This window comes from Gavia stellata, chromosome 12, assembly GCF_030936135.1.
Source record: "Gavia stellata isolate bGavSte3 chromosome 12, bGavSte3.hap2, whole genome shotgun sequence".
Taxonomy (NCBI): Eukaryota; Metazoa; Chordata; class Aves; order Gaviiformes; family Gaviidae; genus Gavia; species Gavia stellata.
In genome coordinates this window covers 9,133,021-9,158,139 of record NC_082605.1, presented here as the reverse complement: position 1 = coordinate 9,158,139, position 25,119 = coordinate 9,133,021, and the positions used below count along the sequence as shown (strand labels likewise).

The 25,119-nt window shown below is 45.5% G+C and overlaps 2 protein-coding genes across 2 annotated transcripts in view; both read right to left on the bottom strand.

The window, feature by feature from the left end:
* USP4 (ubiquitin specific peptidase 4) overlaps positions 1-18,754 on the bottom strand; it is a 43,085-nt gene extending 24,331 nt beyond the window's left edge. Inside the window, exons 1-8 of the mRNA XM_059823076.1 lie at positions 18,648-18,754; positions 18,368-18,495; positions 17,924-18,054; positions 14,687-14,813; positions 13,669-13,814; positions 13,430-13,491; positions 2,198-2,341; positions 1,432-1,549 (exon numbers count right to left, since the gene is read on the bottom strand). Of these exons, the coding sequence (XP_059679059.1) occupies positions 1,432-1,549; positions 2,198-2,341; positions 13,430-13,491; positions 13,669-13,814; positions 14,687-14,813; positions 17,924-18,054; positions 18,368-18,495; positions 18,648-18,754 (963 nt within the window). The remainder of the gene's footprint in view (positions 1-1,431; positions 1,550-2,197; positions 2,342-13,429; positions 13,492-13,668; positions 13,815-14,686; positions 14,814-17,923; positions 18,055-18,367; positions 18,496-18,647) is intronic.
* Positions 18,755-23,484: 4,730 nt separating this feature from the next.
* On the bottom strand, positions 23,485-24,486 carry GPX1 (glutathione peroxidase 1). Its single transcript, XM_059823277.1, has 2 exons — positions 24,244-24,486; positions 23,485-24,126 (listed from the first exon to the last, which is right to left on the bottom strand). The coding sequence occupies exons 1-2, from the start codon at positions 24,484-24,486 to the stop codon at positions 23,761-23,763; spliced, it is 609 nt and encodes a 202-aa protein (XP_059679260.1). The 3' UTR covers positions 23,485-23,760.
* Between the last annotated feature and the right edge of the window lie 633 nt (positions 24,487-25,119).

Below are 25,119 nucleotides of genomic sequence, written 5' to 3'. Positions count from 1 at the left end.
TAAAATATTAAACTGGGCTCTTTCTGAATGCCTGAAATTTCAGGATCCATAGCAGATGCCCATACAGTGCTTCACCAACTAGGTGTAGGTACACATATCGCCCAGCGCATTTATACATGGCAACCTGGGAATAGTCAGCAAAGTGTAGTCCTGGCCCTTTAGCCAACCCCACTTTCACTGCCTTGATGTGTACCTTGTGGAATTTATTTCCTATCAAATTTTTCCAGTTCCAATGTCCAGGTGTAGTGTCTTTCTCCGGGCAAATAACATTAAAGTGCTTACAGACTGCTATCATTTGACACCAGTCTCTCACTGGAAGACTGTTGCTGACAAAATTCCAAGAATTTCCAAATGCAGAAATCTGCATTTGAAAGACTGACGTCTAGAAAATTAAAGCCTAATGGAAAATACAAGAAAGTAATTGGTCCTTAACATGACTAGTTTGCATGCAAAATTAAGACTGAAATGTGTTTGGATTAAGTTACTTTGATAATCAAAATCAATTTAAAAAGTTGTGTCTTAAGCTATGAAGTTCAAGAAAACATAATGTGGTTTAACATTACCATGATACAACTGACAATAAAGTCCTGTCGAACAAAAAAGCGAGGCAGTCCAAGTTTACTGTTGTATCCTGAATACCACATGCATAATGCATTATAGTTATTTTAAGATCTGTTCTAGCTTTCAAAGCTACCACAGAGTGACAGAAGTCATTACATAGCATTTGTGCCACACTAGAAGTTTGCCCATTGCTTAAATCAAAGTTGATATAAGTTGGCTCATATTTTCTTTTAATTCCTTAGCAAACAACTATCCCTAACAAGTTCCTGCATTTTTTTTAAATGAACCAAATAAACCCAAAAGATTAAGTTAAATAAGCATACTAATAATTATTAGCTTTGCATAACTGTTACAACCTTACCATCCCACACAATCACCCTGAACCCTTGCTATGGCTTTTCACACTCTTAATTTTTCAAGAGTCTTTAAACACGGACCCCAAAACTGCGTGCAGTGGCCTGCTCACGTTGCTTATGCTGCACACACAAGTTAAAACGTCCTCCATGCCAGCCCATTTCTGCCAGAGGACAGCATTGCAACCTTACGTTAGAGTTAGGCATCTGCTTAGTATGACTTCCCCCACAGCCTTTTCAGAAGCCATGTATTTCAGACCCAGTCCTTCATACTGTACTATGTTTTACAGTACTAATGTGTCACGCATAAGTCAAACGAAATATGAACTGATTTTTTTGGTTTGGTTGGGGTTTGTTTGGTTTTGGTCTTGTTTGTTGGGGTTGTTTTTTCATTCCAGGTGCAGTGTCCTCATTGAATCCCATTAAAACATGCTTTTCTTTCCACATATTTTAATCCACAAACTCCGTGAGACTGCTCTTTCATTTAATTCTAAAGAGGGCTCTTTCCAATTCTTACCTGTAATGCAGAATTCATGAAACAGGTATTTCCAAGGTTACTGAGTCCACAGAGTCCAGGTTGTGACAGGGAAGCACTGTCCCTGCAGTTGTAAGAGTTACAGACAAATCCAGAACCTCTGGAAGACAGACAACATAGTGAACTCCACAATGAGTCTACCAAGTCTCAATACTGTTTAAGAGTCACATCAAATATGAGTCAGAAAACTGTTCAATGAAATTGTTTAACCAGCCTACATGTTTCTGCTGCTTCACAGTGGCTAATATTGAATACCAGGAATGTGAAGTATATGTGCTAACTTTGGAAACATTAATCATTGCACAGTCTATTATTAATTTATGGCTCACAACACATTAATTTCCTCTGTCTGCAAGTACACAGCACACTATCCTAATGCAGCAAGAGTCTATATGAGTCTATGTGATATATTGTAAGAGCTAATAAGAAAATTATGACCTCTACCTGGAAAGGCTTCTACCACACTGGTAGATGGAGAAAAGAATTTAATCCCTTCCCTCATAGCCCCATCCCCTCAAAATCAGGTAATGCCCTAGTAGTTAGTAAGCTCTGGAACATGCGCTACTTTTGCAAGTGAGCAAGGAATAGCAGAATGTAGTGGTTTCAAAAGCAAAGTTTGATAAACAGGTACACAAGAGTAGCAGAACTCCTCATAGGGCACCATCACACTCCTTTTCTATACAGGCAAGGATGCACAGGGTTATTCACATGAAGGATGAAGAAACAAAAAGAACATTCCTGCTCTTACCCCCTGCCCAGGTGGGAGCTGTTCAGTCCATAGGAGTTACTGCTATCACCGTTAGTAATGACAGAAGTAGCAGACACTGAGGAATAAGAACTTGCTGATGATTTTGAAGAGGTAGTAAAGTTTCTGCTAGTTGCAGTGCTTGATCTGGGAGAAAGGAAACAGAAGTAGAAACAGTGCTACTACTTTTTTCACCCCCAGCCCCACCTCCCACAAAACTCCAAGGACTTGTCACATTACAGTTAGTTCCCACACACAGAATTTACTGTTTTGATCTGTGTGATCACACTTCCAAACACTTGTCTGGAACAGAAACCTCAGACAAAAGTATCAGAAGCAGGAGTAACAATTCTTGCTTAAAGCAAAATCTGGGTCCCAGACTGAAGTAAGTAGGCAATTCAATGACATGAGTGACAGGGAAGCAAGCTTTAAGTTTATGAGTAAACCACCTTGAAACAAGTAAGCAAAAAAATACCAATCTTAAGATCACAAAACACTTGCCCCACATTAAAAGTGACAAAGTTAGTCCTTCCCTACTCGAAACCCAAATAACCCACTCAAACAGAACATTAATTAGTAAGAAGATAAGCAAGGTGGGCACAAAACAGTTTGTTACTGAGCCTAGTTGATACAACCACATTGCTTGGAGGCAAGATACACGCGGTGCACATAGCAATCCTCAGCATTTTGAGACTGGAGATACTGAAATGGATGAAAAAAGCCTCAAGTCTACCCAGTTGTGAATCCCGTGTTATTCCACACTACTACTGTCCTGGTCTGGAAAAGAACCAGAACACAATGTTACAAAAGGTCAACAAGGGACTAAAATTCAACAATGTTCTGTCATAGACAGCTTTGGCTCCATAAAAAAAAAAAAAAAAAATCAAAACCACAAGATAGTACTACATAAATAAGTATAAAGAAACTATTTTGATACTAATTAATTTCTCTATAGCAAGAGCTAACTGGGAAATGGTCTATTCTCTCCATCTTTGCCCAAATAAACATGCAAAACTGAATGCAAAAAGGTGCAGGACATCAACAGCCACGCATCAGTGGCTAATACACCCAAAGCACAGCAGAGTGCCAGCAGAGGACAGTACCCTCAAGCTTCAGCTTGCTCTTCTATCTCTTTTAATGTGGCCCCGATTCTCAGATGATACAAACTAAAAACACATATTCATAGCTCAGATGCTACTAAGAAAACAGTCTTGGCAAACCTCTGTGGAGCAAAAATTAAAAGACAAAGAACAAGCCATAATGGCCAAGAAGAGGCAGAACAACTGGACAGCCTTACCAGTTTGGAAATACAACAGCACTAAAATAAATATAGAAGGAAACAGGTTACGACAGGAGCTTCCAGATGAAAATGCAAACCCCAAACGCAGTCTAAACCTGAAGCATACTAAAAAAACCACCAGCCAGCATAAACAAAAAGTATACTAGCAAGAATGAGCAGATCTACCGAAATAACTAAGACAACCGTTTCTGGGACAATACACAACCTTCTCGTCATTACATGTTGGAGGTGGAACTTCAAGACTTCCTGGACACAAAGATAACATCAATGAGAGAACAAGAGGGTCTAGACTAAAACAATAATTATCAGACTCATGCTCCACATGTGGGATTTCAAGGGTAAAGAACAAAATAATTAAGCTAACAATAGCCTGTAAGTCCATTAAGAACACATGAATTCCTATTAGAAAATTTGAAAGGATCATGTAAGAAGTAAAACCATGAAAGAGAGGCCAACAGCTTTACAAGTGCAGAGAAAAAAAGACAGAAATAAAACACACTTGGGAAGATAAAAATTCTAAGCACTCTTACATTTTACATGTTACTCATCTATCTGTACCAACTGAAGAAAGATTGAGGATTTACTAAGCACAGCTGCTCCCCGTCATTTCATAAGATGGTCACAAAGGTAGCTATGATTCCAGGTGAAAGCCACAGATAGCAGCTAAGAAAAATGTTTTTCTCCAAAAGCTTCCCATTTTAAGCCCAGGAAGCTATTGTTCATGACCCCACAATACTGTAGGCTCTCAAGGAGACTGCCTCATTTGCACACAGAGGTGACAACAGAAGTCCTGGATGCCAAGCATTTATGCCTAATGCCCCAAAAAGGGTTTCTGTGGAACACACAGACTTTGACCGGCCACAGCCACCTGCCCCCTCCACTGCCGTCTCTTACAGCATGCGACTTCTGCTCCCTTGGAAATGGAGGCCCCAACACCTTGCTCTGAAGTAAGAGATAAACATTATTTCTTCTCTGAATTTTGTGACTTAGAACCTTCCAAAATGTTCGGGGCTACTCAGTGGGTTACCACCGAAACTACTCTCAGTTTGCTTAGTTTGCTCTTTGCAGGCACAAGAGACAGTGGACTGGAAGGTGCCAAGCTCCTGCAGCTTCCCTTTGATCACGACTACAATGTTTCTGACAGAGATAAACACATTCAGTTACATTTCATCAAGAAAATCTGTACAGGAGTAAACGATAGCACAGAAAGAATTAATCTAACCATGCAACAGTTTAGGGATTTGAGAAAATAATTCCACAGGTCTGAGGATGAGACTGCATGGTATGACTGCTGAATCAGTCCTGCTGCTTAAGCACAATTTAAGTCTCTCAAGATAACTCCTGTCTGAGCTAAAATACCTCTTCTAGAAAAATCTACCATCATGGTTTCACAGTGGCCAGCAACATCCAATCCAGACGACCACAGATAAACTGTTCCAATGATCAATAACCCTTACAGTCAGAAGCAGCTTCCATTTTACTTGCAGCATGAGCACTTGGCTTCATCATCTGGTCACTGGCTTTTACTCATCGCCATCTGCTGCCTGTAGAGTTCCTTCTTCAATTTCCATTTCTCATAACCCACAGAAGCTTTTAAGTGTTAAAATTAACTTTTAAATTTCTCACTGATATGATACTCTAACTTTTAAGTCTTCTAGCACAAAAATTATTTGCTAATTCTTCTCCAATTCACTGGGATCCTTCTGAAACCTCTCATTAGTCTACTTTTCAAATTTGTTGACAACCTCACAGGACATGATCATTCCATGTGCAGTTTTATCAGTATGCCAGTTATCAAAAAAGTCTTCTGATGCACACCCAGCATTTCCCTACTGAACCACTGAGGTTATTTATTTGTTTGGTTGGTTTTGCCTCAAGGCTGCTACAGGAGCTCACATTCAGGAGCCTGAATGAGGACTGGAATCACATTCCCACAGAGTCCAGCATGTATTTCAGGCTCATGTTCTTCATCCCCACAGACACAACTTCAGGCTTCACAATACTGATGCACATTGCCGCCCCGTCTGCCAATTAAAGATGGCCGTTTCACGTCTTGCCATGCAACGTTTCAAAAACCCACACAAATGGCAAGTGAGGAGAAATCTGGAGACTAGCAGCATAAAGAGGACAAAGTTAGATTAATCTAGTACAGAAACCATGAAGCCATATGGTTGATAAGTAGAAAAAGTGCTAAGCTGAACAACTTGAAAAAAATCTTGTAAAAGGCTTTCAAGTGATTGGGAGACACAGATAAGAAAAGTATTTCACAGAATCACAGAATCACAGAATCAGTACGGTTGGAAAAGACCTGTAAGATCATCGAGTCCAACCTGGGGGGGGGGGGGGGGGGGGGGGGAAACCCACAACACACAACATCAAAAAACCCACAAAAAAAAAAAACAAAAACCACAACACAACCACAAAACCCACGCCACACAACAACAATAACAAGCCACAACCCACCCAACACCACACAGCACCATGTCCATCAAGCTACATCCCACAATGCCACATCCACACGCTCCTTGAATACCTCCAGGGAGGGTGACTCTACCACCTCCCTGGGCAGCCTATTCCAGTGTCTCACCACTCTCTCAGTGAAGAAGTTTTTCCTAATGTCTAGCCTGAACCTCCCCTGTCGCAACTTGAGGCCATTTCCTCTAGTCCTGTCACTATTCACTTGGGAGAAGAGACCAACACCCACCTCTCTGCAACCCCCTTTCAGGTAGTTGTAGAGAGCGATGAGGTCTCCCCTCAGCCTCCTCTTCTCCAGGCTAAACAACCCCAGCTCGCTCAGCCGCTCCTCATAAGACTTGTGTTCCAGACCCCTCACCAGCTTTGTCGCCCTTCTCTGGACACGCTCCAGCACCTCAATGTCCTTCTTGTAGTGAGGGGCCCAAAACTGAACACAGTATTCGAGGTGCGGCCTCACCAGAGCCGAGTACAGAGGCATGATCACCTCCCTGCTCCTGCTGGCCACACCATTTCTGATGCAAGCCAGGATGCCGTTGGCCTTCTTGGCCACCTGGGCACACTGCTGGCTCATATTCAGCCGGGTGTCGATCAACACCCCCAGGTCCTTTTCTGCAGGGGAACTTTCCAGCCACTCATCCCCAAGCCTGTAGCGTTGCCTGGGGTTGTTGTGGCCGAAGTGTAGAACCCGGCACTTGGCCTTATTGAACTTCATCCGGTTGGCCTCAGCCCATCGATCCAGCCTGTCCAGATCCCTCTGCAGAGCCTTCCTACCCTCAAGCAGATCAACACTCCCTCCCAACTTGGTGTCATCTGCAAACTTGCTGAGGGAGCACTCTATCCCCTCATCCAGATCATCAATGAAGATATTAAACAAGACCGGTCCCAAAACCGAGCCCTGGGGGACTCCGCTTGTGACCGGCCGCCAGCTGGATTTCACCCCATTCACCACAACCCTCTGGGCTCGGCCATCCAGCCAGTTTTTTACCCAGCGAAGAGTGTACCTGTCTAAACCACAGGCCGCCAGCTTCTCCAGGAGAATACTGTGGGGAACAGTGTCAAAGGCTTTGCTGAAGTCCAGGTAGACAACATCAACAGCCTTCCCCTCATCCACTAGGCGGGTCACCTGGTCATAGAAGGAGATCAGGTTGGTCAAGCAGGACCTGCCTTTCATGAACCCGTGCTGGCTTGGCCTGATCCCTTGGGTAACCTGCACGTGTCCCGTGAGCGCCCTCAAGATGAGCCTCTCCATAACCTTCCCCGGCACCGAGGTCAGGCTGACAGGCCTGTAGTTCCCCGGATCCTCCTTCCGACCCTTCTTGTAGATGGGCGTCACGTTGGCAAGCCTCCAGTCATCCGGGACCTCCCCCGTTGACCAGGACTGTTGATAAATGATGGAGAGCGGCTTGGCAAGCTCTTCCGCCAGTTCCCTCAGCACCCTTGGGTGGATGCCATCAGGCCCCATAGACTTATGAGTGTCCAGGTGGCATAGCAGGTCGTTAACTGCTTCCTCCTGGATCATGGGGAGCCTATTTTGCCCTCCATCCCTGTCATCCAGCTCAGGGGGACGGATACCCTGAGGATACCCGGTGTGGCTGTTAAAGACTGAGGCAAAGAAGGCATTAAGTACCTCAGCCTTTTCCTCATCCTTCGTGACAAGGTTCCCCGCCGCATCCAGTAGAGGATGGAGATCCTCCTTGGCCCTCTTTTTGCTGTTAATGTATTTATAGAAGCTTTTTTTGTTGTCCCTCACGACCGTGGCCAGGTTGAGCTCTAGCTGGGCTTTCGCCTTCCTAATTCCCTCCCTGCATGACCTAACGAGGTCCTTGTACTCTTCTTCACTTGCCTGCCCCTTTTTCCAGAGGTGGTAAGTTCTCTTTTTTTCCCCAAGCCTCAGCATAAGCTCCTTGTTGAGCCAGGCCGGCCGTCTTCCCCGCCGGCTCTTCTTACGGCACACGGGCACTGCCTGCTCCTGCGCCTTCAAGATTTCCTTCTTGAAGAACATCCATCCTTCCTGGGCCCCTTTGCCCTTCAGGACCGTCTCCCTTTTTCAATTCAGTTGAGGCTACCCTCAGAGCATGCAGTAGAATTAGTCCTCCTCCTTTAAACGACCAATATTAAAAAACCTCAACATTAAAAATATTGTGATAAAAAGTTCTTGTCAAAGCAGGAAAAGCTAACACTTATATTTAATTGTCAAAGCAGACGCCATAATGGATTTTCATTTAGAAAGTTCTGACCTGCAAAAGCCTCCTTAACTTATCTCACATACTCAACGCTACTCTGAAAGCATGGCATCTGCTGCAAACTCAAGCACTTGAAAGTCACGTAATAAAGATCTGACCACAAAATACTTAGCCCAGTTGCTGAAGGGGTCCGCTGAAATCATCAGCACACAAGGAACTGGAAGAAGGAGATCAGTTTTAAATATCAGAAGACATTTAATTTTGGTATTACATACCTATGAAATACGTATCAACCACCAAGGTCTTAAAATTGTACAGTAATTTCTGGCATGTAATATCACTGAATGTTTTATCAGGTTGAACAGATGCCTAAATCACAACAGAGTAGTTGAGAAAAGCCATACAAGATGGGTGAACTAAGCAACAACTCCTCAACATTTTTACTGAGGAGAGTACCGGGGGGCGGAGAGGGGTGAAGTCCACCAAGTATACAGTGCCATCAGTAAATAGAAGAGTGGGAAGAGGAAACAGTAAGAAAATTCTAGCAGCAACTAAAGAACCAAAAGGTATTTTCCTGCTGCACATTGCAAAGGGAGGCAGACAGCTACCAGGCACATGCAAAATACAACTTCACTTCTGTTTTCAAATGCAATACCTGATGAAAAGGTGCTATTTTTACAGATCTAACATAAGTTCTTGTTCATTTGTGCTAAGGAAATGATATCCAGGATAAAAAAAGTGTGTGCTACAACTGAGCTGGAACTCTGCTAGCTCAGGATTTTATTTTGGGAGTCTTGTAAGTAGCAATTAAAGAGGACTAAGTTCCACAGAGTCATTGATATAATCTGCCTTCAGAAACAAAGTATGCCTCCAATTCTGAAATTCCTAGAACAAGTATAATCCATTCCCTCTTCTGAAACCTTGTCTAGTAGTAAGAGCATTTTGTTCCTTAGGGAGCAGCAAACTAATAAACAGCAGTGGCCAGGTATACTCCGAATATACCACCCAAGGACTGCTGTGGAGTTCAACAGCATTTTTTCTGTAAAATGTCATCCAGCTTGATGGCTGGGGAAACATAGGGAAGGCTGCCAAATGTGGAAAATTGGTTTCCCCTGGTAGGAGCCAGTGCCTCTGACAAGCAGCAAATGGTGGGGAAAAAATCCTTACGACATGAAACACACCCACCTCACAGTCACCTTGCACACACATATTCTGCAAGTAGCGAATGACATGAACTCCCAGCTTTCCAAGGTCTCTTTTGGCAGCGATGCAGATGCTCGCCATTCCTCTACCGACAGCAGAGAGGTCTACATCCCATTTGTTTATGCCATCAAAACTCTAAATAAGGAAAAACTTTCTTGTAAGCTTTTAGTATTGAAGTGATGCGGCCCAAAGAAAGATCTCCAAGTATAAAGTTCCCCATGGTCTGGGCTAAACAGTATTTTCTCCAGCTGAGAAACAGGATATTGGAGCAAAATGTTTGCCTGAGATAGGATTAAAATTTGGAGTTATTCAACTCTCTTCCAAACCACACCTCCGCACAGAGCATTCACAGTTCCTGCTGACACTAGATGCAGCTAGAAGGACTCCAATTCTTCAGAACTTTAAAATGTAAGTTTGTTTAGAAAGCATAACAGCTTATCAACATTACAGACTTGCTTAGCCTCACAAAAGAGCAGAACAGGTTTTCAGGGTGATAGTCTCGCTTATCCTTCTTAGCCATGCTGTTAATGCAACTTCCAACTCACTTCTGGTATCAGCTTTGACTTCCAAAAAGCATCACCTGTTTCCTACAGACAAGAACCTCCTTTACTACAGAATTACTTTCTGTAATACTAATACAGTGTAACCTACCCTGAACACCTCATCAGTGAACAGGGTAAGACACTCATACTCTTCTGGGCTAGGAACTCTATCTTCTCTCCGGCTACTCTTCTCCACTCCTTCCTCTCTCACCAGTTCTGTCTGGTTCAGTTGCCCACAATCACCCACAGATTTTGTATGTATAAACAGTCCCTATGACTTTGTACTAAACTCATTAATCTGGAGTCTTAAACATATAATATTGATTTAACATAACATGTATATATATGCGCACACACATGCCCATGGAAAAAAAAAACCACGTCCCAAGCCACGTGATTTGACCCTACACTCCAGGTTAGTGAGTCTTTCACCAGCTCACAGAAACAGTTAAAATGCTGGTAACATTTCACTGCAGTACAGACATCTAATATTTCCAGAACAAAAGAAAAAAAAAATTAAAATATCAACTCAGAACACACTCTAAGTTACAGAGTACACTTTCACTTGAGGTTTGTCTGCTGAGGTATCTGGCAAATGAAAGAACATGGTTAAACAAGCAGCTAAATTTTTTAATTATATAGAAAAGCTTTATTAATGAGTTTATTAAATTACTGCTCTCCATGGGAAAAAAAATCCATGCTGGTCCAAGATTAACTTATGTAAAAGACTCAACCTGAGATTAATAAGAAATCCTTGCACTGTGCTTTCCTAGATTTCAGCTTCATAGGGAGGTGGAATTTACACAGTGTATTCAAAGCTAAATGAAATACGAAACTACCCTTAATAAAAGAATGTCCTGAAAAAATTAAGGATTCTCAATAAAACATGAGAACTAGCTGGAGAAAATTCAAACATCAAATAAATTACAGAGTATTAAGTATTTATGTGTTTATATGAAGATACACTAAAAAAAGGGAAGGAAACCAAATAAACTTCAGAACTGATTATGACTGATGTGAAAGGAAAGCACAGAACAATTATAAATGCATTAGTATGGAGCAACGCCAATGATTCAAGAAAGAGAAGTTGAATTTAGCTTACTCACTATGAAAATATTATGTAACAAAGAAACAGAGCTTCACTATTTCTTTTTTTAAATATAAATCCCTTAAAAATAGGTAAAAAGCCTTGTGAAATAACCCTTCAAAGAACAGCAGAAAGAAAACTTAAGATCTACACATGATCTAGTCTAGACTGCCACCAGCCTACTCACGTTTGGCTTGGAACGACAACGTGCAACAGAGGAAGCACCAAAATGCAGAAGAAAAGTCCCTCCAGACTGTCAACATATATTCCAACATAAATACCTAGACTCAATCATCTCAGCAGCAGTCTGAGCTGCAGGCTACCAAGAGACAGCAGTATACCATGGCAGATGCATTGCTAATTATGCCCTCTTCTTAAAAGGAACTTCTTATACTCCTCCTACATGCATCTGCTACTGCCCACACTACGAGGCAGGCTACTGGACACACCTGGTCCAGATCCAGTACAGCCTTCCTTATTATTTTCAACAGTACGAGTACGATTCATACATGTTTTTGGGGTTATCAAGGCAACTGCTGTACAATATTAGCAGCTTAAAGACATGAAACAGCATAGAAAACATCACTGAACCTAATAGGAAAATACTTACTGCTTGTTATCATCTTCTGTTATCATGTCTACGAAAGAGTAAGTTCTCAACTTTTTCCTCCTTCCATTTCAAACACAAAGAATTTTAAAGTCCAATCTTTCTGCCTGACTTACCTTACATGACACAGCCACCTTTGGCGCAGGCAGGCGTAATGTTAGTCCAGCAGGGCTCGTTATAACCCAAAGACATTAAAGCATATTGCTTTCTGGAGAGACAGCCTTTGCCCTGGCCACATAAAAAGGTCCTTCTCATTTGATCAGCAGTTTGTGTGCTTATCAGCACACACCAATGTCAATCGTAAAGAGCAGGGGCAGTCCAGCTGCTTCTTCCCCTCTTTGGCTTCCCAAACAGTGTTTTTGAACAAACAGTTATTATGCATTTAACCTACCAGGCTAAATAAGGTCACAAGAGCCAGAGAGCAGAACTTGCTAAACCAATGCACCCAACTGTGTAAGGAAGACATTACGTGAAATACACATGCTTAGTTTCTTAACTAACAGGGATAAGGGTAAAGGAAATAGGTAGCCAAGGCAAAGTACAAAGGAACAGATAATCCTAGATGTATGACTACAATTCTTTCAGCCACCATTATCAGCATCAAGTCAAGCAATTTCATGAGTTCTACATTATAATAGGCAAATCTTTATTTCTACATCATTAGAAGATGTCCCTCTGCATACTGATAACCATTTTCATTCAAATATCACTAGATGTTAATTAAAGTCTTTACCTATCAGACAAGCTGCTAAAAAAAAAAAAAGACTGAGGCCTGGGAATGCTACAGGACTCCTTTTTAGCTTTGCTTCACATGGAAACAAAAGGTTATGACCTGGTCTTGCACGGCTGCCTAATACTGACTGTCAACTAGTACTCTATTACATGCATAATATGAATGTTTAGATGCTTTTCACATTGTACTCTTACAGGAAGTTCATTATAATCCTACAAACATTCTCCTGATCCATTTACCCAGTATAATATCGCAGAAGCACAGAATTGTTTCAAAACAGGTTTCACTGACCTATTTGATCCATTCAAGCTTAACGCTAGTAAGATCTTGATCTCAAATGAGATCACTTGGCAGCAAGCTCTACAAGTTTACTGTATTGCACAGAAAAACATTTTCATTATCAATATCGAGTCTGATGGCCTACTCATGGGAAAGCGAGTAGGCCATCAGACCAGTAAAATCACAGAATTTTACTTTGTTTAGTATGACTGCGAAGAGCAGTTCTTTATCATTGCAAGCAATGCAACCCCCATCTTACTCATCTCTTCTCTAAATTAGATATTAGAGAGATAATATCTGTGTAATATTTACAGGATTTAATTGTCTTGGGTGGCATGGGAGGTTGTTAAGCTATTTCTATATCCTGTTTAAGGAGTAACCACCAGAGATCTGAGTATTCATTACTGGCAGCTTTGGAAATAATACTCCAAGATCCTTTTTGTTCCACAACAGTAGAAGACAGATTCCCCACCCACCCCCCCCCAAATGTGCAGTCTGTGGAGGTAGCTTTTTAAGTAGACTAGCTCAACATAAATAGCACTTTCGTCTCCTATGCACTGTAGAAACCTAAGCTATTTAACCCTGACACAATCTATTTGAAATGGGCTTTAAAATAGAAGACTTGCTAAGACAAGAAATCAGCAGCAGAACCACTGAAGAATATTTATATTCAAGATTTTATCTCCTCCTTCAAAGTACCTAAACCAAAGAAATCCACAATAGCCAGTAATAATTAGGCTTTCACAGAGAACACATGGTCACTAAAAACAAGTGAACAAGCTTGACAAAAATCGCAGAACCCATTAGAACATGCTTGCTTGCTTACTTTGCCAGGAAATACTGTCCAGGCCACGTGCCATCTTCATTTTTCACTTCTATTAGGACAACCTGAAAGAAAGTTCAGGTAATAAAGAAAGGTAACTGCAAATCTGCTACACATTTTGCAAAATCATTAACAAATCACATTTTCAGTGTTTGTTCAAAGTACATAAAAGCAAGTGAAAAAAAATTACATATCAGACAAAGCAATATATAAGAATCTAAAAAAAAAGTTATGCCCCTTACCTGACCCTGATAGAGCCCTGCATCTTGCACAGTGCTATCCAGCTTGCTGAGCTGCTCGTAAGTGTTACTCATATACCTGTTCCATAACCTAGTTTCCTTCTCAGCTGGGATATTAAATAGTTTTCTCATTTCCTTCTCGATAGTAGCTGTTCAGGAGGGAAAAAAAAACACCAAAATGCTTAAAACATGAGTGCTTTTGAAAAAAAAAAAAAAAAAAAAAAGACAAGCAAGACATTCAACAAAGAGGTACATCATTGATCCTTCACGATCCTTTGAGTAGAAAAGGTACCATGGAAGTTACAATTGCCCGGAAAAACAGAAGTGTAGGAAGAGCCATTAAGAAGATGTCTAAAATATTCACACACTAGGAAGAAGGAATCGTAGGAGAACCAGAGACAGAACTGCTTTACGCGAGCAACATCGATGTTTCTTAAGGACACGAGTTAGTAAGCAATGTGCTCCTCAAAGCTCTTAATCACAACTCTCTGTGTTGCACACAGAACCACTGTGGCTGGAAGGAACTCAGGAGGTTCCTGGTCCAACCACTCAAAGCGGGGTCAACACTGAATTCAGACCAGGCTGCTTGGGGTTTATGCAAACAGGTGTTCAAAACTTGCAAGGAAGGAGATTCCCCTGCCCCTCTGGGGGCAATGTTCAAATGTCTAGCTGTCCTGACAGGGAAAATATTTTCATTACACTCAACTGGAATCTGTCCTGTTTCAATTTATGACTATTGTCTGTTGTTTTCTTGCTTTGTGACTCAGTAAATAGCCTGACTTCATGTTCTCCGTAACCTCCTCATAGGTGCTACAAGGTCCCCTCCAAAGCCTTCTCTTCTCCAGGTTAAACACAGCTCCCTCAGCCTCTTCTCACACATCACATGCTCCGACCCCAACTGTCCTACTGGTACCCACTAGACATGCTCCAGTTTATCAACATCGTTCTTGTTCCAGGGGGGCACAAAACATCTCTTGAGGTAGCATCAGAGCACAGCTTCACATATCAGAGCACTACTTACCAACAGTATCTGCTTTGCTAAAGTGGCAGCTAATCACATTGTCAGGATCGCTGCTCTCACACAGCTTCAGCTCAAGAAGATAAACTTCAACCTTATAGTGCTTCACAAACAGACCATATTCCACGACCTGCAAACAGAAGGCAGATGCGATAAACAAAATAACACTAAGTTAAAATACTGATCAGTCCTCTGTAAGGTACATTTGTCTAAACATTTTAAGTCTTTAGGAGTCTTGAAAGTCAAGCCATCTGAACACTGACTTGCTCTCAAGTCCAGATTCAGTCACAAACTCTGTCAGCTTGTTTGGGGGTTTTGTTTTGTTTTTAAAACATAAGAGATCCCCGTGCTTTCCTTCCACAGTACAAAGTTCCAAAGGTCCACCATCCCAGCTGAACTGATAGTGCCAGCTAGTTATCCATGAAAAATATTTGCTCACACAGTCAAAGCATTCTAGAAAAAAAAAAAATGCCTTTTGCCTCTAGTCTTTGGCTAAGGTTTACATAAAAAAAGAAACAAACCTGGAACACTGGAGCAAAATCCTTTCTATTAGAAGAGAGTAAGACAAAGCACTAATTATTTTTCTGCATGGTATACAGAATCTGCCTCATTACTCTCTCCTTGAGAAAACAGACAAATATGTCAGAACTCGTTTTGATGACATTGCTTATTTCAGAGGCATTTTCAAATCAATATTGCATTTGAGACAATACTCCAATAGGTACGTCTACCCATCCCACTAGCTTTCAGCATATTTTTAGAAAGGTACTCTGTAAGACTAGACACCACTCTTCACCTACAGATCATAAAACACATTATGCAAGAAAGAAAAGCACATTTCAGAAGCCAGTTTGAGACAACTGTGATGTAACTGGAGAAAAAAAAACGAAAAAACAACACACCCCACACCTCAATTCTCTCCACAGTTCTTTGCAGCTATGAAGTCTATGAAATTGAGATCGTATTTCATTGAACCAGCATGTATAATTTTTAAAAGTAACAGTGTTTAAGAGGCCTTTGGACAATGCCCTTAATAATTTGCTTTAATTTTCGGTCAGCCCTGAAGTGGTCAGGCAGTTGGACTAGATGATTGTTGTCAGTCCCTTCCAACTGAAACATTCTACTCCATTCTATTTGCATGACACCAGACTTGCTATGATCTACACCTGTATCATTTTACAGAAAAAATTTTAGCCAGCTTTGGAAAGAAACGAAGAAATAACACTAAGACTTATTGTGAGAGCTTGGCTAAATCATGCTTCCCTCTTCTGAGCTTTTATAGGGTTGTATTAGATATGCAAGGTGCTTTAAGGGTAAATAATTAACAAACACATTTGGAAAGATCTTCAGTATTGTGCTGTCACAACAGAAAGAGAAAGTAAAACACCCTGTTTAAACAGCTTCTTGACAGGCAAATTAGACTTTTTTTTTAAAGCATGCAAAGGAACAAATTCACAAGTTCTCCATTTCTTTTTCAGAATGAATTTCATTAAATGGGACTTCCTGTTCTCCAGGATTCTATAGTTAGAAACAAATAAATAAGAACTGTATTCAGAAATGGAAGAACTCTTTCCAAGAAGAAGTTTCTGATCAGATCACTGCGTCCGTTAGGACGCATGAATGGCAAGAAGAGTCTCTAATCGCCTGCAGATGTCTTTTAAACAGCATCTGATCAGCTAGCTTGTTCTCTGTCAAAGTAAAACTTGGGTCATACCGTTGGACAGCAATCTGAGCACAACACGCATTCAACTGCTGAGGAAGCACACTGTTCTATATTTTGCACAGTAATACACTTTGCAGTGGGACTCTATAGAAGACTGCCCAAAAATATGATTTGAGATTATCAAAAGAAACCTGAACCACAAATAAATCTAACCTAATGCTCCTGTACTTGTCTCTGATCATCAGGCACATAAGGATGGAAGAAATACCAGCTTGTAAAATTACAAAGACGCCTGACAATTACTTCCCAAATCCTACTTTTATGGATATTTTGATGCATGAATTACAGTTGATCCAGCTCTAAGAAAAGGATTAAAGCATTCAAGGTTCACAAGTTTAAGTGCTTTACTTCTAATGCTATCTGGAGAATACTGTAACCAGATACTGCCCATGTTCTATTCGGGTGCAGTGTATAGATTTTCTATTCCTTAAGAAATTATCTGTTTCTACTAAAACTACATCTCCTTTATATGTTATAATTCTTTTCTACTTCCCCTAATCTGGTTTACACAGCAGTTCTGCCTACTCAGCAGAGTGAACCTGGGGTCACTTACGCTTTCTGAAGATGTCAGATTTTCTCGTTACATACAATTTCCAGCCCACACTAAATGACAACGTTCCAGTACCACTGATCTGCATGAGTGGATCTGCAAGAGAGGGCTCTTACTTCCTTTTACCATTCTGATGCCACACTTTCCTGGGTCTTGCACACCTTAAAGCAGCCCTTACTGTAACACAACGCTACTTAAACTTAAGCAATATTAATTCTGTGCATTATATCAACATTATTTGCTTGGTGCAGTAATTAGTCTTTATGAACCAGATAGACAGGCACTCTCAAGTTAGTAGGTGCAAAAACTTAAGACTAAAATAAAAACAAAAACCCTTTTACCCATAAACAAGTGTCTGATAGATTTCCAAAAAAGCAACTTGCGAATTTCACCTTCCAGAACAGGTTATATATTCAGAATGCATTCATGACTGCATTTACCAAACAAAAGTAAGACTTACAGAACAGAACCATAAATATGTCTCTTCTCATGATTTCAGAATCACAGAATTTTGGAAAAGAAAACAAGAACCACCTGAAACTCCAGAGGAAGTCCGTAAGCCATCTGTACTAAAAACCAATTTATTCCAATGCCTCATTCTGTCCCAGAAGATCGATAAGCTTGACTAACAACTTGCATTTTTCAGCAAAGCACAAACTCTTCCATGCCACATAAAAGCACTGCACTAATCCAAACAATCATAATGTAAAAAGTTAATGAAAACAAGGTTCATGGTTGTCACCCCCTATAACCCATCAGCTGAGAATCACTGAAGATTCAGGCATTTTAACTGTAATATTGGAAGGTCATTCTTTCAAACAAGGCAAAAAGACCTCATGTTACTATCTCCAAAAAGCTGCTGAGGATCCTGTCTTAACTCACATCTAGCAAAATAAACATCGTCTAAGTTTGGTAGATATTAGATAATGAAACCATGCTGAAGAGAACTTGGTTCACCCATACTTACTTTTCTCACAATAGGCTGCTGTCCATCTATGCAGCCATACCACGTTACCAGTTTGTTCCAGGCTTCGGTTGGAACCAGTATGTAATCTAGCTCATCAATGAGGTGTTCTTTTAAATTCTGAGTTTCTGGATCTAAAAGGGAAACAGATGTAAGAAAGCACGGCATCAAACAAAATCTTTTCTTCTCAAGGCCTACACACATACTACCATGATCCTAAGAAATACCAACACTCCCACGGGTAGGTAGAAACCGCACCAGTCTCCTCGCTTACAAAGCCAGGACGGCCACTTGTATCCTCCCAGGACACACAGCCTCAAAAGCTAAAGCCGCACGACGAGACGACCGCACACGGGAGCTACTTACCCGAGCCGCGACCCGCGCACCAGGCCCCCACCGCCCAGGGCCCCGCTCCCCCGCGGCCCAGCGCCGCCGGGCAGCACTCACCGCTGAAGAGACCCGAGTTGTCGATAGGCCCAGGGAAGAGGCCGGGATCGCCCACGCCGAACATGTCCCAGCTGTCGAAGCCCACATACTTCTTCCACTGCTTGAACCAGCGGCTGTCCACCAGGTACCTGCAACACACGGCACCGGGCGGCGCGGCCCCCTCAGCGGCGGCGCGGCCCGACCCGGCCCGGCCCGGCCCGGCCCGCTCCCATAGGCCCCACCGCCCGGAGGGGAAGGGGACGGAGGGGAGGGGAGGGGAGGGCCGGCCGGCCGCGCTCACCAGGACTCTCCCGGCCTCAGGGCGGTAGCCAGCAGCGGCCCCAGCTCGGTCCGCTGCACCGTCGTGTCCGGCCGCACCCCGCCGCCGCCGCCCTCGGCCGCCGCCATGTCGGTGCGCGAGCCCCGTCGCGAGCGGATGTCGGCCCGCGTACGCATGCGCGCTAGGTGGGCCTGCTGCGCTCGCCCCGCCCTGTCCGCGCGCCCTCTGACGAGATGGGCGGGGCCGCGCGCAGGGGCGGGGCTGGCGGCGCGGGCGCTATGGTGGCGGCCGCCATCTTGCAGTCGGATCTTGCGGGCCTGCGCTGGCCCGCCCGGCTCCGCCCCAGTGGTTGTGGTAGAGGCCGCCCTGCAGCGGCCCGGGGCAGCCCAGAGGCCCTCCCGGGCGGCAGAGGAGTGCGGGCCCTTGCCAGGGGCAGCCCCTGCCGCTGCCGGGGCAGGTGGTGTCTGCCGTGCTGAGAGGTGGGCAGGGTGGGCACCTCCCTCCCTGGGCCGATGGGGCCGATGGGGTGGAGAGTAGTCAGGACTGGAGGCTTCTGAGGGCGTAGGGAGGCCTAGGAGCACGGTTGGACGCATCGGGGCACAGGAGGCCTCGTCGGCATGGGGGAGAGCGCCTCGTCCCTGAGGCAGCTCCATGGCCGAGGGCAGCCTGGGCTGGGGGCAGCCTCCTCCGAAGCAGGTGGCAGAAACGTTTGGTGTGCACTGTGTGGTTTCAGTGTTACCTGCTCCATTTTTTCCCGTAACTGACTTAAGGGAGCTCTCTGGTCAGGCTGTTGGCTAGGGAAGGAGACATTAAGTTGTTAATAGGAATAAATGGGAGAACAGGTCTGAGTAACCAGCTGGGGAGTGCTTGGGAGTTTCAAAGTGTCTCTGGAAAGAACCTCCCAAGAAGAGATTTAGGCGTTTGTCTCTCAAGTAACAAATCCTGTGCTGTTCAGGAAGCCTGTCCTTGAGGAGTGGGAAAATTGGGAAGGATTCAGATGATGATTCAGGGACTTAAAAAACCTGCTTTAACCTGATACACCAAATAAATCCATTTACACCACCGAAAAAAAGAAGGCAGGGGGTGGTGTGCTGGGGCTGTGACTCTGTGCAGGGGAGCACCCTCCTGACAGCTGGTGCCCGGCAGCGTGGTGGGCAGATGGGCTCTACCTCCTGCCAGCCAGGCCTGGCAATTCTGCAGCATTCCTGGGTGAAATGCTAAAGGCCTTTTATTTTTTTGACAGCAGGGCAAGTCCATCCAGATAACACTGAAAAAGAAGACCATTTCTCCTTCCCAGCAAGCATTGAGTCCTGTTACTTAGTTCTGTTTTTCTCAAAGTACAGGGCCCCTTTGGACTTCAAGAAACCAATACACCCTGTTACGGCAAGACTGGGTGTGTTTTTAAAATGACTCAGCTATTCTGAGATAACGCTTACATGGCTGAGCTCACTCTGCTAATGAATTACTTACTCCTGATAGAAAGTGTGGTAAACAATTAAAACGGTCTCATTCAAAGCTTTCTGATTCAGTACTAGGAAATTACATTATTACAGTTTCACTGTAGATAGGGGTGTCTGTGTTCTCGTGTCTCTTCAAGCGCTTTCCTTTCAGCCAGTCGGCTTCCTGCCCTTGTCTCCAGCTGAACCTGATGGCTGATCGCTGCGAGACTGTCACCAACTGAAACAAAGGCCTTTCAAGTGCCACCGGGTTGGAGGCAGGTGTTTCCTACCTGCCTTACGATGGCAATGATCAAAAACGGTGACTGAAAGCTATCTTAAAAGTTAGCGGGTGAAACAAAGGTCAGCAGGAGGAGAAAGGGCTTTTAAGTAGCTGAAAGAATGTTTAGCAGGCTGAGTAAGGAAGGTTTTAGGCTCCACTTGATGGCATTTCTGTTGAGTAGACACTTCTGAGCACCACATCTCATCAGCCATGATTTCAGGAGATGTGCTAGGGTTCGGTGGGCAGAACACCATGGAACCTGGAAGAGGGAGATGGGGGCGGCAAGGATAATTTTCCTTGCAGCTAGTTAACATTCCTGACAGCTTCAAATATCTGAACTTGTTTAAAGATTTAAGAAGTTGATGGCAACTATCAGCAGCTAAGCGGGGGGAGGGAGGGATCATTGGAAGGGGGAGAAAGAGGGGCCAAACATTCTCTAGAAAGGGGATATCTATGGGGCTCTAATACGTAGAAGAATGGAAAAGCAGGGTGAACACTAACAGAGGGATTAGCAGTAAAAATGTTTGCAGTAAAAATGTAGAAGTAGAAAAAAATAGAGTGTAGGCATGTAGATGTGACAGACATGAGATGTTGAAAGGACAACGTCCTCAAGCCACGGAAGCATCCAAGTGTGCTAAAGTAGTAGTATTTATTTTAAAGTTTCCTACTGAGTCAGTCTGTTTCTCTCTGAAATTACAGAAATAGAGTAGTGCCATTTTGTAATCCCTGAGGAATCACCTGGGATTCTTCAGGTCTACCCTCAGCGTAGAGCTGCTACCTGGAGTGAAACATCGTCTTCCCTTCCAGTCACACCACCAAATAACGTTTGGGCGCAAGAGCCTGCGTGGGGGCTGTGCTCCTCTGGGGGTGTCGCTGCCAAAGGTTTCCAGCCTGCAGGCTGCCCTCTCCACTGCAGCCCGCTTTATCCCAGAAGCCCGCTTCTCTGGGGAATGCTGAAACCAGATGGGGAATAACAAGGCTGGGAGGCTTTTATCTACGCTTCAGGGTTCTTGCTGGTGTGCTTAGACTGGGATCATTTGTTTTCCTGCTGGCATGGCTAATTTTCATCCTGGAATCACATCACTGTACTTCCGCTGGTGTGGTTGTATCTGTTCTGGAGCCGCTGCTTTGTTTTTCTGCTAGCACAGCCCTGGCAGCAGAACAGTAAATAAATCCCTTGGCCATTAGCACTGAATAAGCACGGTGTAAGATGCCTTCCTGACCGGCAGGCTCAGCGAGAGACCCTTTTTGGCAGGGCTGCCGTTGCAGCAGCAGCAACCAGGTGTTGCAGTCTGCTCCTCCGCGGTGGTGGGGCTCAGCAGGGGCCGCAGGCTGATAAGGAACAGGCAAAGCAAAAGAGGTCCGGCTCAAATGGCTGAGTTTGGTGAGTCAGGATTGAGGAAGTGCCACAGCTCATGTTGAGAAAGATTTTTCAATGCAATGAGTTCCTGTTGCCCATGATTCTCTGTACTCTCCACCTATTTCAACATCCTGCATTAATGAGGGAAGTAGATTTAACTGAAAAAATAATCCCCCAAATCAAGCAGCTTCTGCTCCAAAGCTGAAATACCTACTGAAAACATCCTGTTTTTTCCACGAAGCTGTACTGGAAGTTAAGAAATAGCCCGGTGAGGATTGTGCAATCTGAATTCAAAGCTCGATGACTCAGGGGTAGCAGCAAGCAGGGTGGAGCCAGCTGTAGGTTTTGCCCCACTGCTTCTGCTCAGCCCGGAGAGGGCCTTGAATGTAGGTACAGTAACAAAGCAACCAGCAAATTGGTGAGGTGAGAAGCTATTAACAGGGAAAAAAACCCCAAAGACCTCAGATTCCAAGCATTTTTCATTACGAAAACAGTGCACTAATGCTTGAAAGTGTTATGCCTTCCCTTTGAAAGCCCGGCCTTCTAGACTGTGTACTCCTCAGTCCAGCACCGAGTTTACACTCAGTGCTACGAGGCCTCATGAGGAGTGGCTCGTAATGAAAATGTGCTCACAGAGCCATTTAAGGATTGAAAATTTACCTGCAGAACGACCTGAGCCACTGGGCAGAAGGATGGCGGGTGAAATTTGGCACAGGCTCACAGTTTCCCAGCAGAAACGAATCCTAATTCCAGCTGTTTAGCAGCAAGCTATAAAGCCAGGATCGCTCGCAGGAACGTCAGGTTTATCGTTAACAGCTCCACGAAATACCCGTCAGCTCCATGGCTGGCAGGAGTCAAAAAAGTGTCAGGGAAGGAGTAAAAAGAAGAAAATATTGCCTGAACCCTGGCACACCTGTACTTTGTTAGATGCAGTTCCTGTGCCCAGAGGGCAATAAGGACACTGAGGCAAGGCAGAGTTTCTGTGGGAGAAGTGGTTGAACAGGCCGGTATTCTGCACTGGGAACACAAAAGAACTGGTTCTTTGTGTGATTCCCTGCGTTGCAGATGCACGAAGGCGATACGGGCTTCATCTAGGACTGGGCGAGTATGTAGAGATCCATGTTGGGCTACCACTGATGCAAAATGGGATAGAGCCAGGAGACAGCTAAGCTAGCGAGGGTGCAGCAGCCCTGGGACAAGGGGAAGGACGGTGTATGCTGCTTCTGTTCTAGGTCTCCCCTGGGCATCCGCTGATGGAGGCCAGGTAATGAGATGGACCTTGGCCGAGGGGCTCTACTTCCCCAAGCCCTCCCTCTGCCAGCATAGCCGCAGCAGCCCAGGCTGCAGAGTCGCTCATCTACCTGCCTGAACGGTTATTAACCTGTTGCGGCCTGTTGTTGGTAGCCAAGCTGGGAGTTCGTCACCCAGTGTAAAATCAAGCCCTGGCCATGTGCCACCGTATCTTTCCTCTGCAGGCAAGCCTCGAGTGAGGTCCAGTAAGCAGTTTGGCAAGGTATTTCTGTTCTGTGTCGCCCTCCCACTCTGCCAAGCTCGTTAGGCGCGGGGTAGGACGCACCACTTACTCAGTTTGCAGAGCTCGCAAACGGTGTTTGCCCATCACGCTGCCCTAGGTTTGCATTCAGACTTCAGCCTGACTGTGCTATCATGCACGAGCGGTTTGAGTCAGCCCCAGTGAGCACCCACACGAGCTGATGAACAGGCAACGTGGCCACCATGTTTCACCCAACTCGCCCAGATTTATCAAGCCACAGCCTTAAAGAAAGTACACATTTATTTTTATTCAGAGAATCACAGTAGGCTACTGAGACTCACGGCTGCTTTCCCCAGCATAGTTTCCCAAACATTCACATGCAACTTTTGAAAACATCGAGTACACTTCAAGAATTTGGAAGATGCACCATCATAAGCAAAACCTGCACGAGACATTGGGATTTCTGCCAGAGCAGCAGCCCCCTGCGAGAAAAAACAGGCAGGAGCGCAGCGAGCTGAGCGGTAAGCGAGGGGGCCGGGCAGCAAACGCTGCGACACTCTGCTTTATTCGAGAACATTCTTGGGAACCTTCTGCAGAAGCAATTCAATATCCTCCTGGATCTTGATGGTTTCAAAATGCCGGCTGTAGCGTTTGAAGGGCACGCCGTCGGGGCCGATGAGGAACTTCTCGAAGTTCCAGGAGATGTCGTTGCGGCAGACGGGGGACCAGATGATGTACTGCGGGTTGGTCATCAGCGAGGAGGGGTCGTCGTGCGGGAAGGGCAGCGCCTCTTTCAGGAAGGTGAAGAGGGGGTGCGCGTTCTTCCCGTTCACCTCGCACTTCTCGAACATGATGAAATTGGGCTTGTACCCGTTGCCAGGACGAACGTGCTCCAGCGAGAGCAGGATCTCCTCGTTCGAGGTATTTTCCTAGGTAAACCGAAACAAAAGCGCCCCGAGCAAAGCCCGTGAGAGCCCGCCCGGCACCGCCGGCTCCTCCCCGCGCCCCGGCCCCCCGGCGCGGCCCGGGTCCGCCGCCCGCCCTACCTGGTGCCCGAACTGGTTGCAGGGGAAGCCGAGGACCTGCAGCCCGCGGGGGCCGTACCGCTGCTGCAGCTCGTTGAGCTGCAGGAAGTCGCGGGTGGTGGTGCCTCAGAGCGACGCCACGTTGGCCACCAGCAGCACCTTCCCCCGCAGCGAGCCCAGCGGCAGCGGCTCCGCCGCGCCCAGCGGCCGCGCCGACACCGCCGCCAGCCTGGCCGCTGCCGCTGCCGCTCCCGCCGCCGCCATGACCAGCACTGCCGGGGGGGCGGGCGCTGCTCCCCGCCGCCGCGCCGCCCCGCCCCGCCGAGCCGCCGCTCCCCGCCAGGACCCACCTCCGCCGCTTTCACCTCGCCGCCCCCCGCGCCTCCGCCTCGCTGCTGCCGAGGCCTGCCCCGCCGGCGGCATCGCCCCCCCGGCACCCCCGCCCCTCCCGCGCGGAGCGCGGGGCTCGGCGGGGCGCGGAGCCCCCCCCGGGGGCACGGAGGGCCTGTGCGGCGCACCAGCCCGCCGGGGGTACCGGCGCTGCCCCGCTCAGCTTCTGCCCACCTGGGCGGAAAGGCCTGGCGCTTTCTGCTCGGCGGAAGGCCCGGAATGGGGTGGTTTATGCATCCGCGGGCGATACACAGGGAAGCGTCACCGCTTCTCACAAACGCTGTGGAAAATCGGCAAAACAGAAGGTCGTCCCAGTAGTAAAACCTTGGCGGTAACAAGACCGACCGCCCGAGCGGGGAGACGGCACAGCGCAGCACCAGGGGCTGCGGGAACCTCCTAGGACACCCCTGCCAGCCAGGGCGGCTTTGGGGAGAGGAATGCCTTCAGTTTGTGCACCAGGAGGGGGAACAGGAGGTACCCTGAACCCAAAGTGCCGCGATCCAGGAG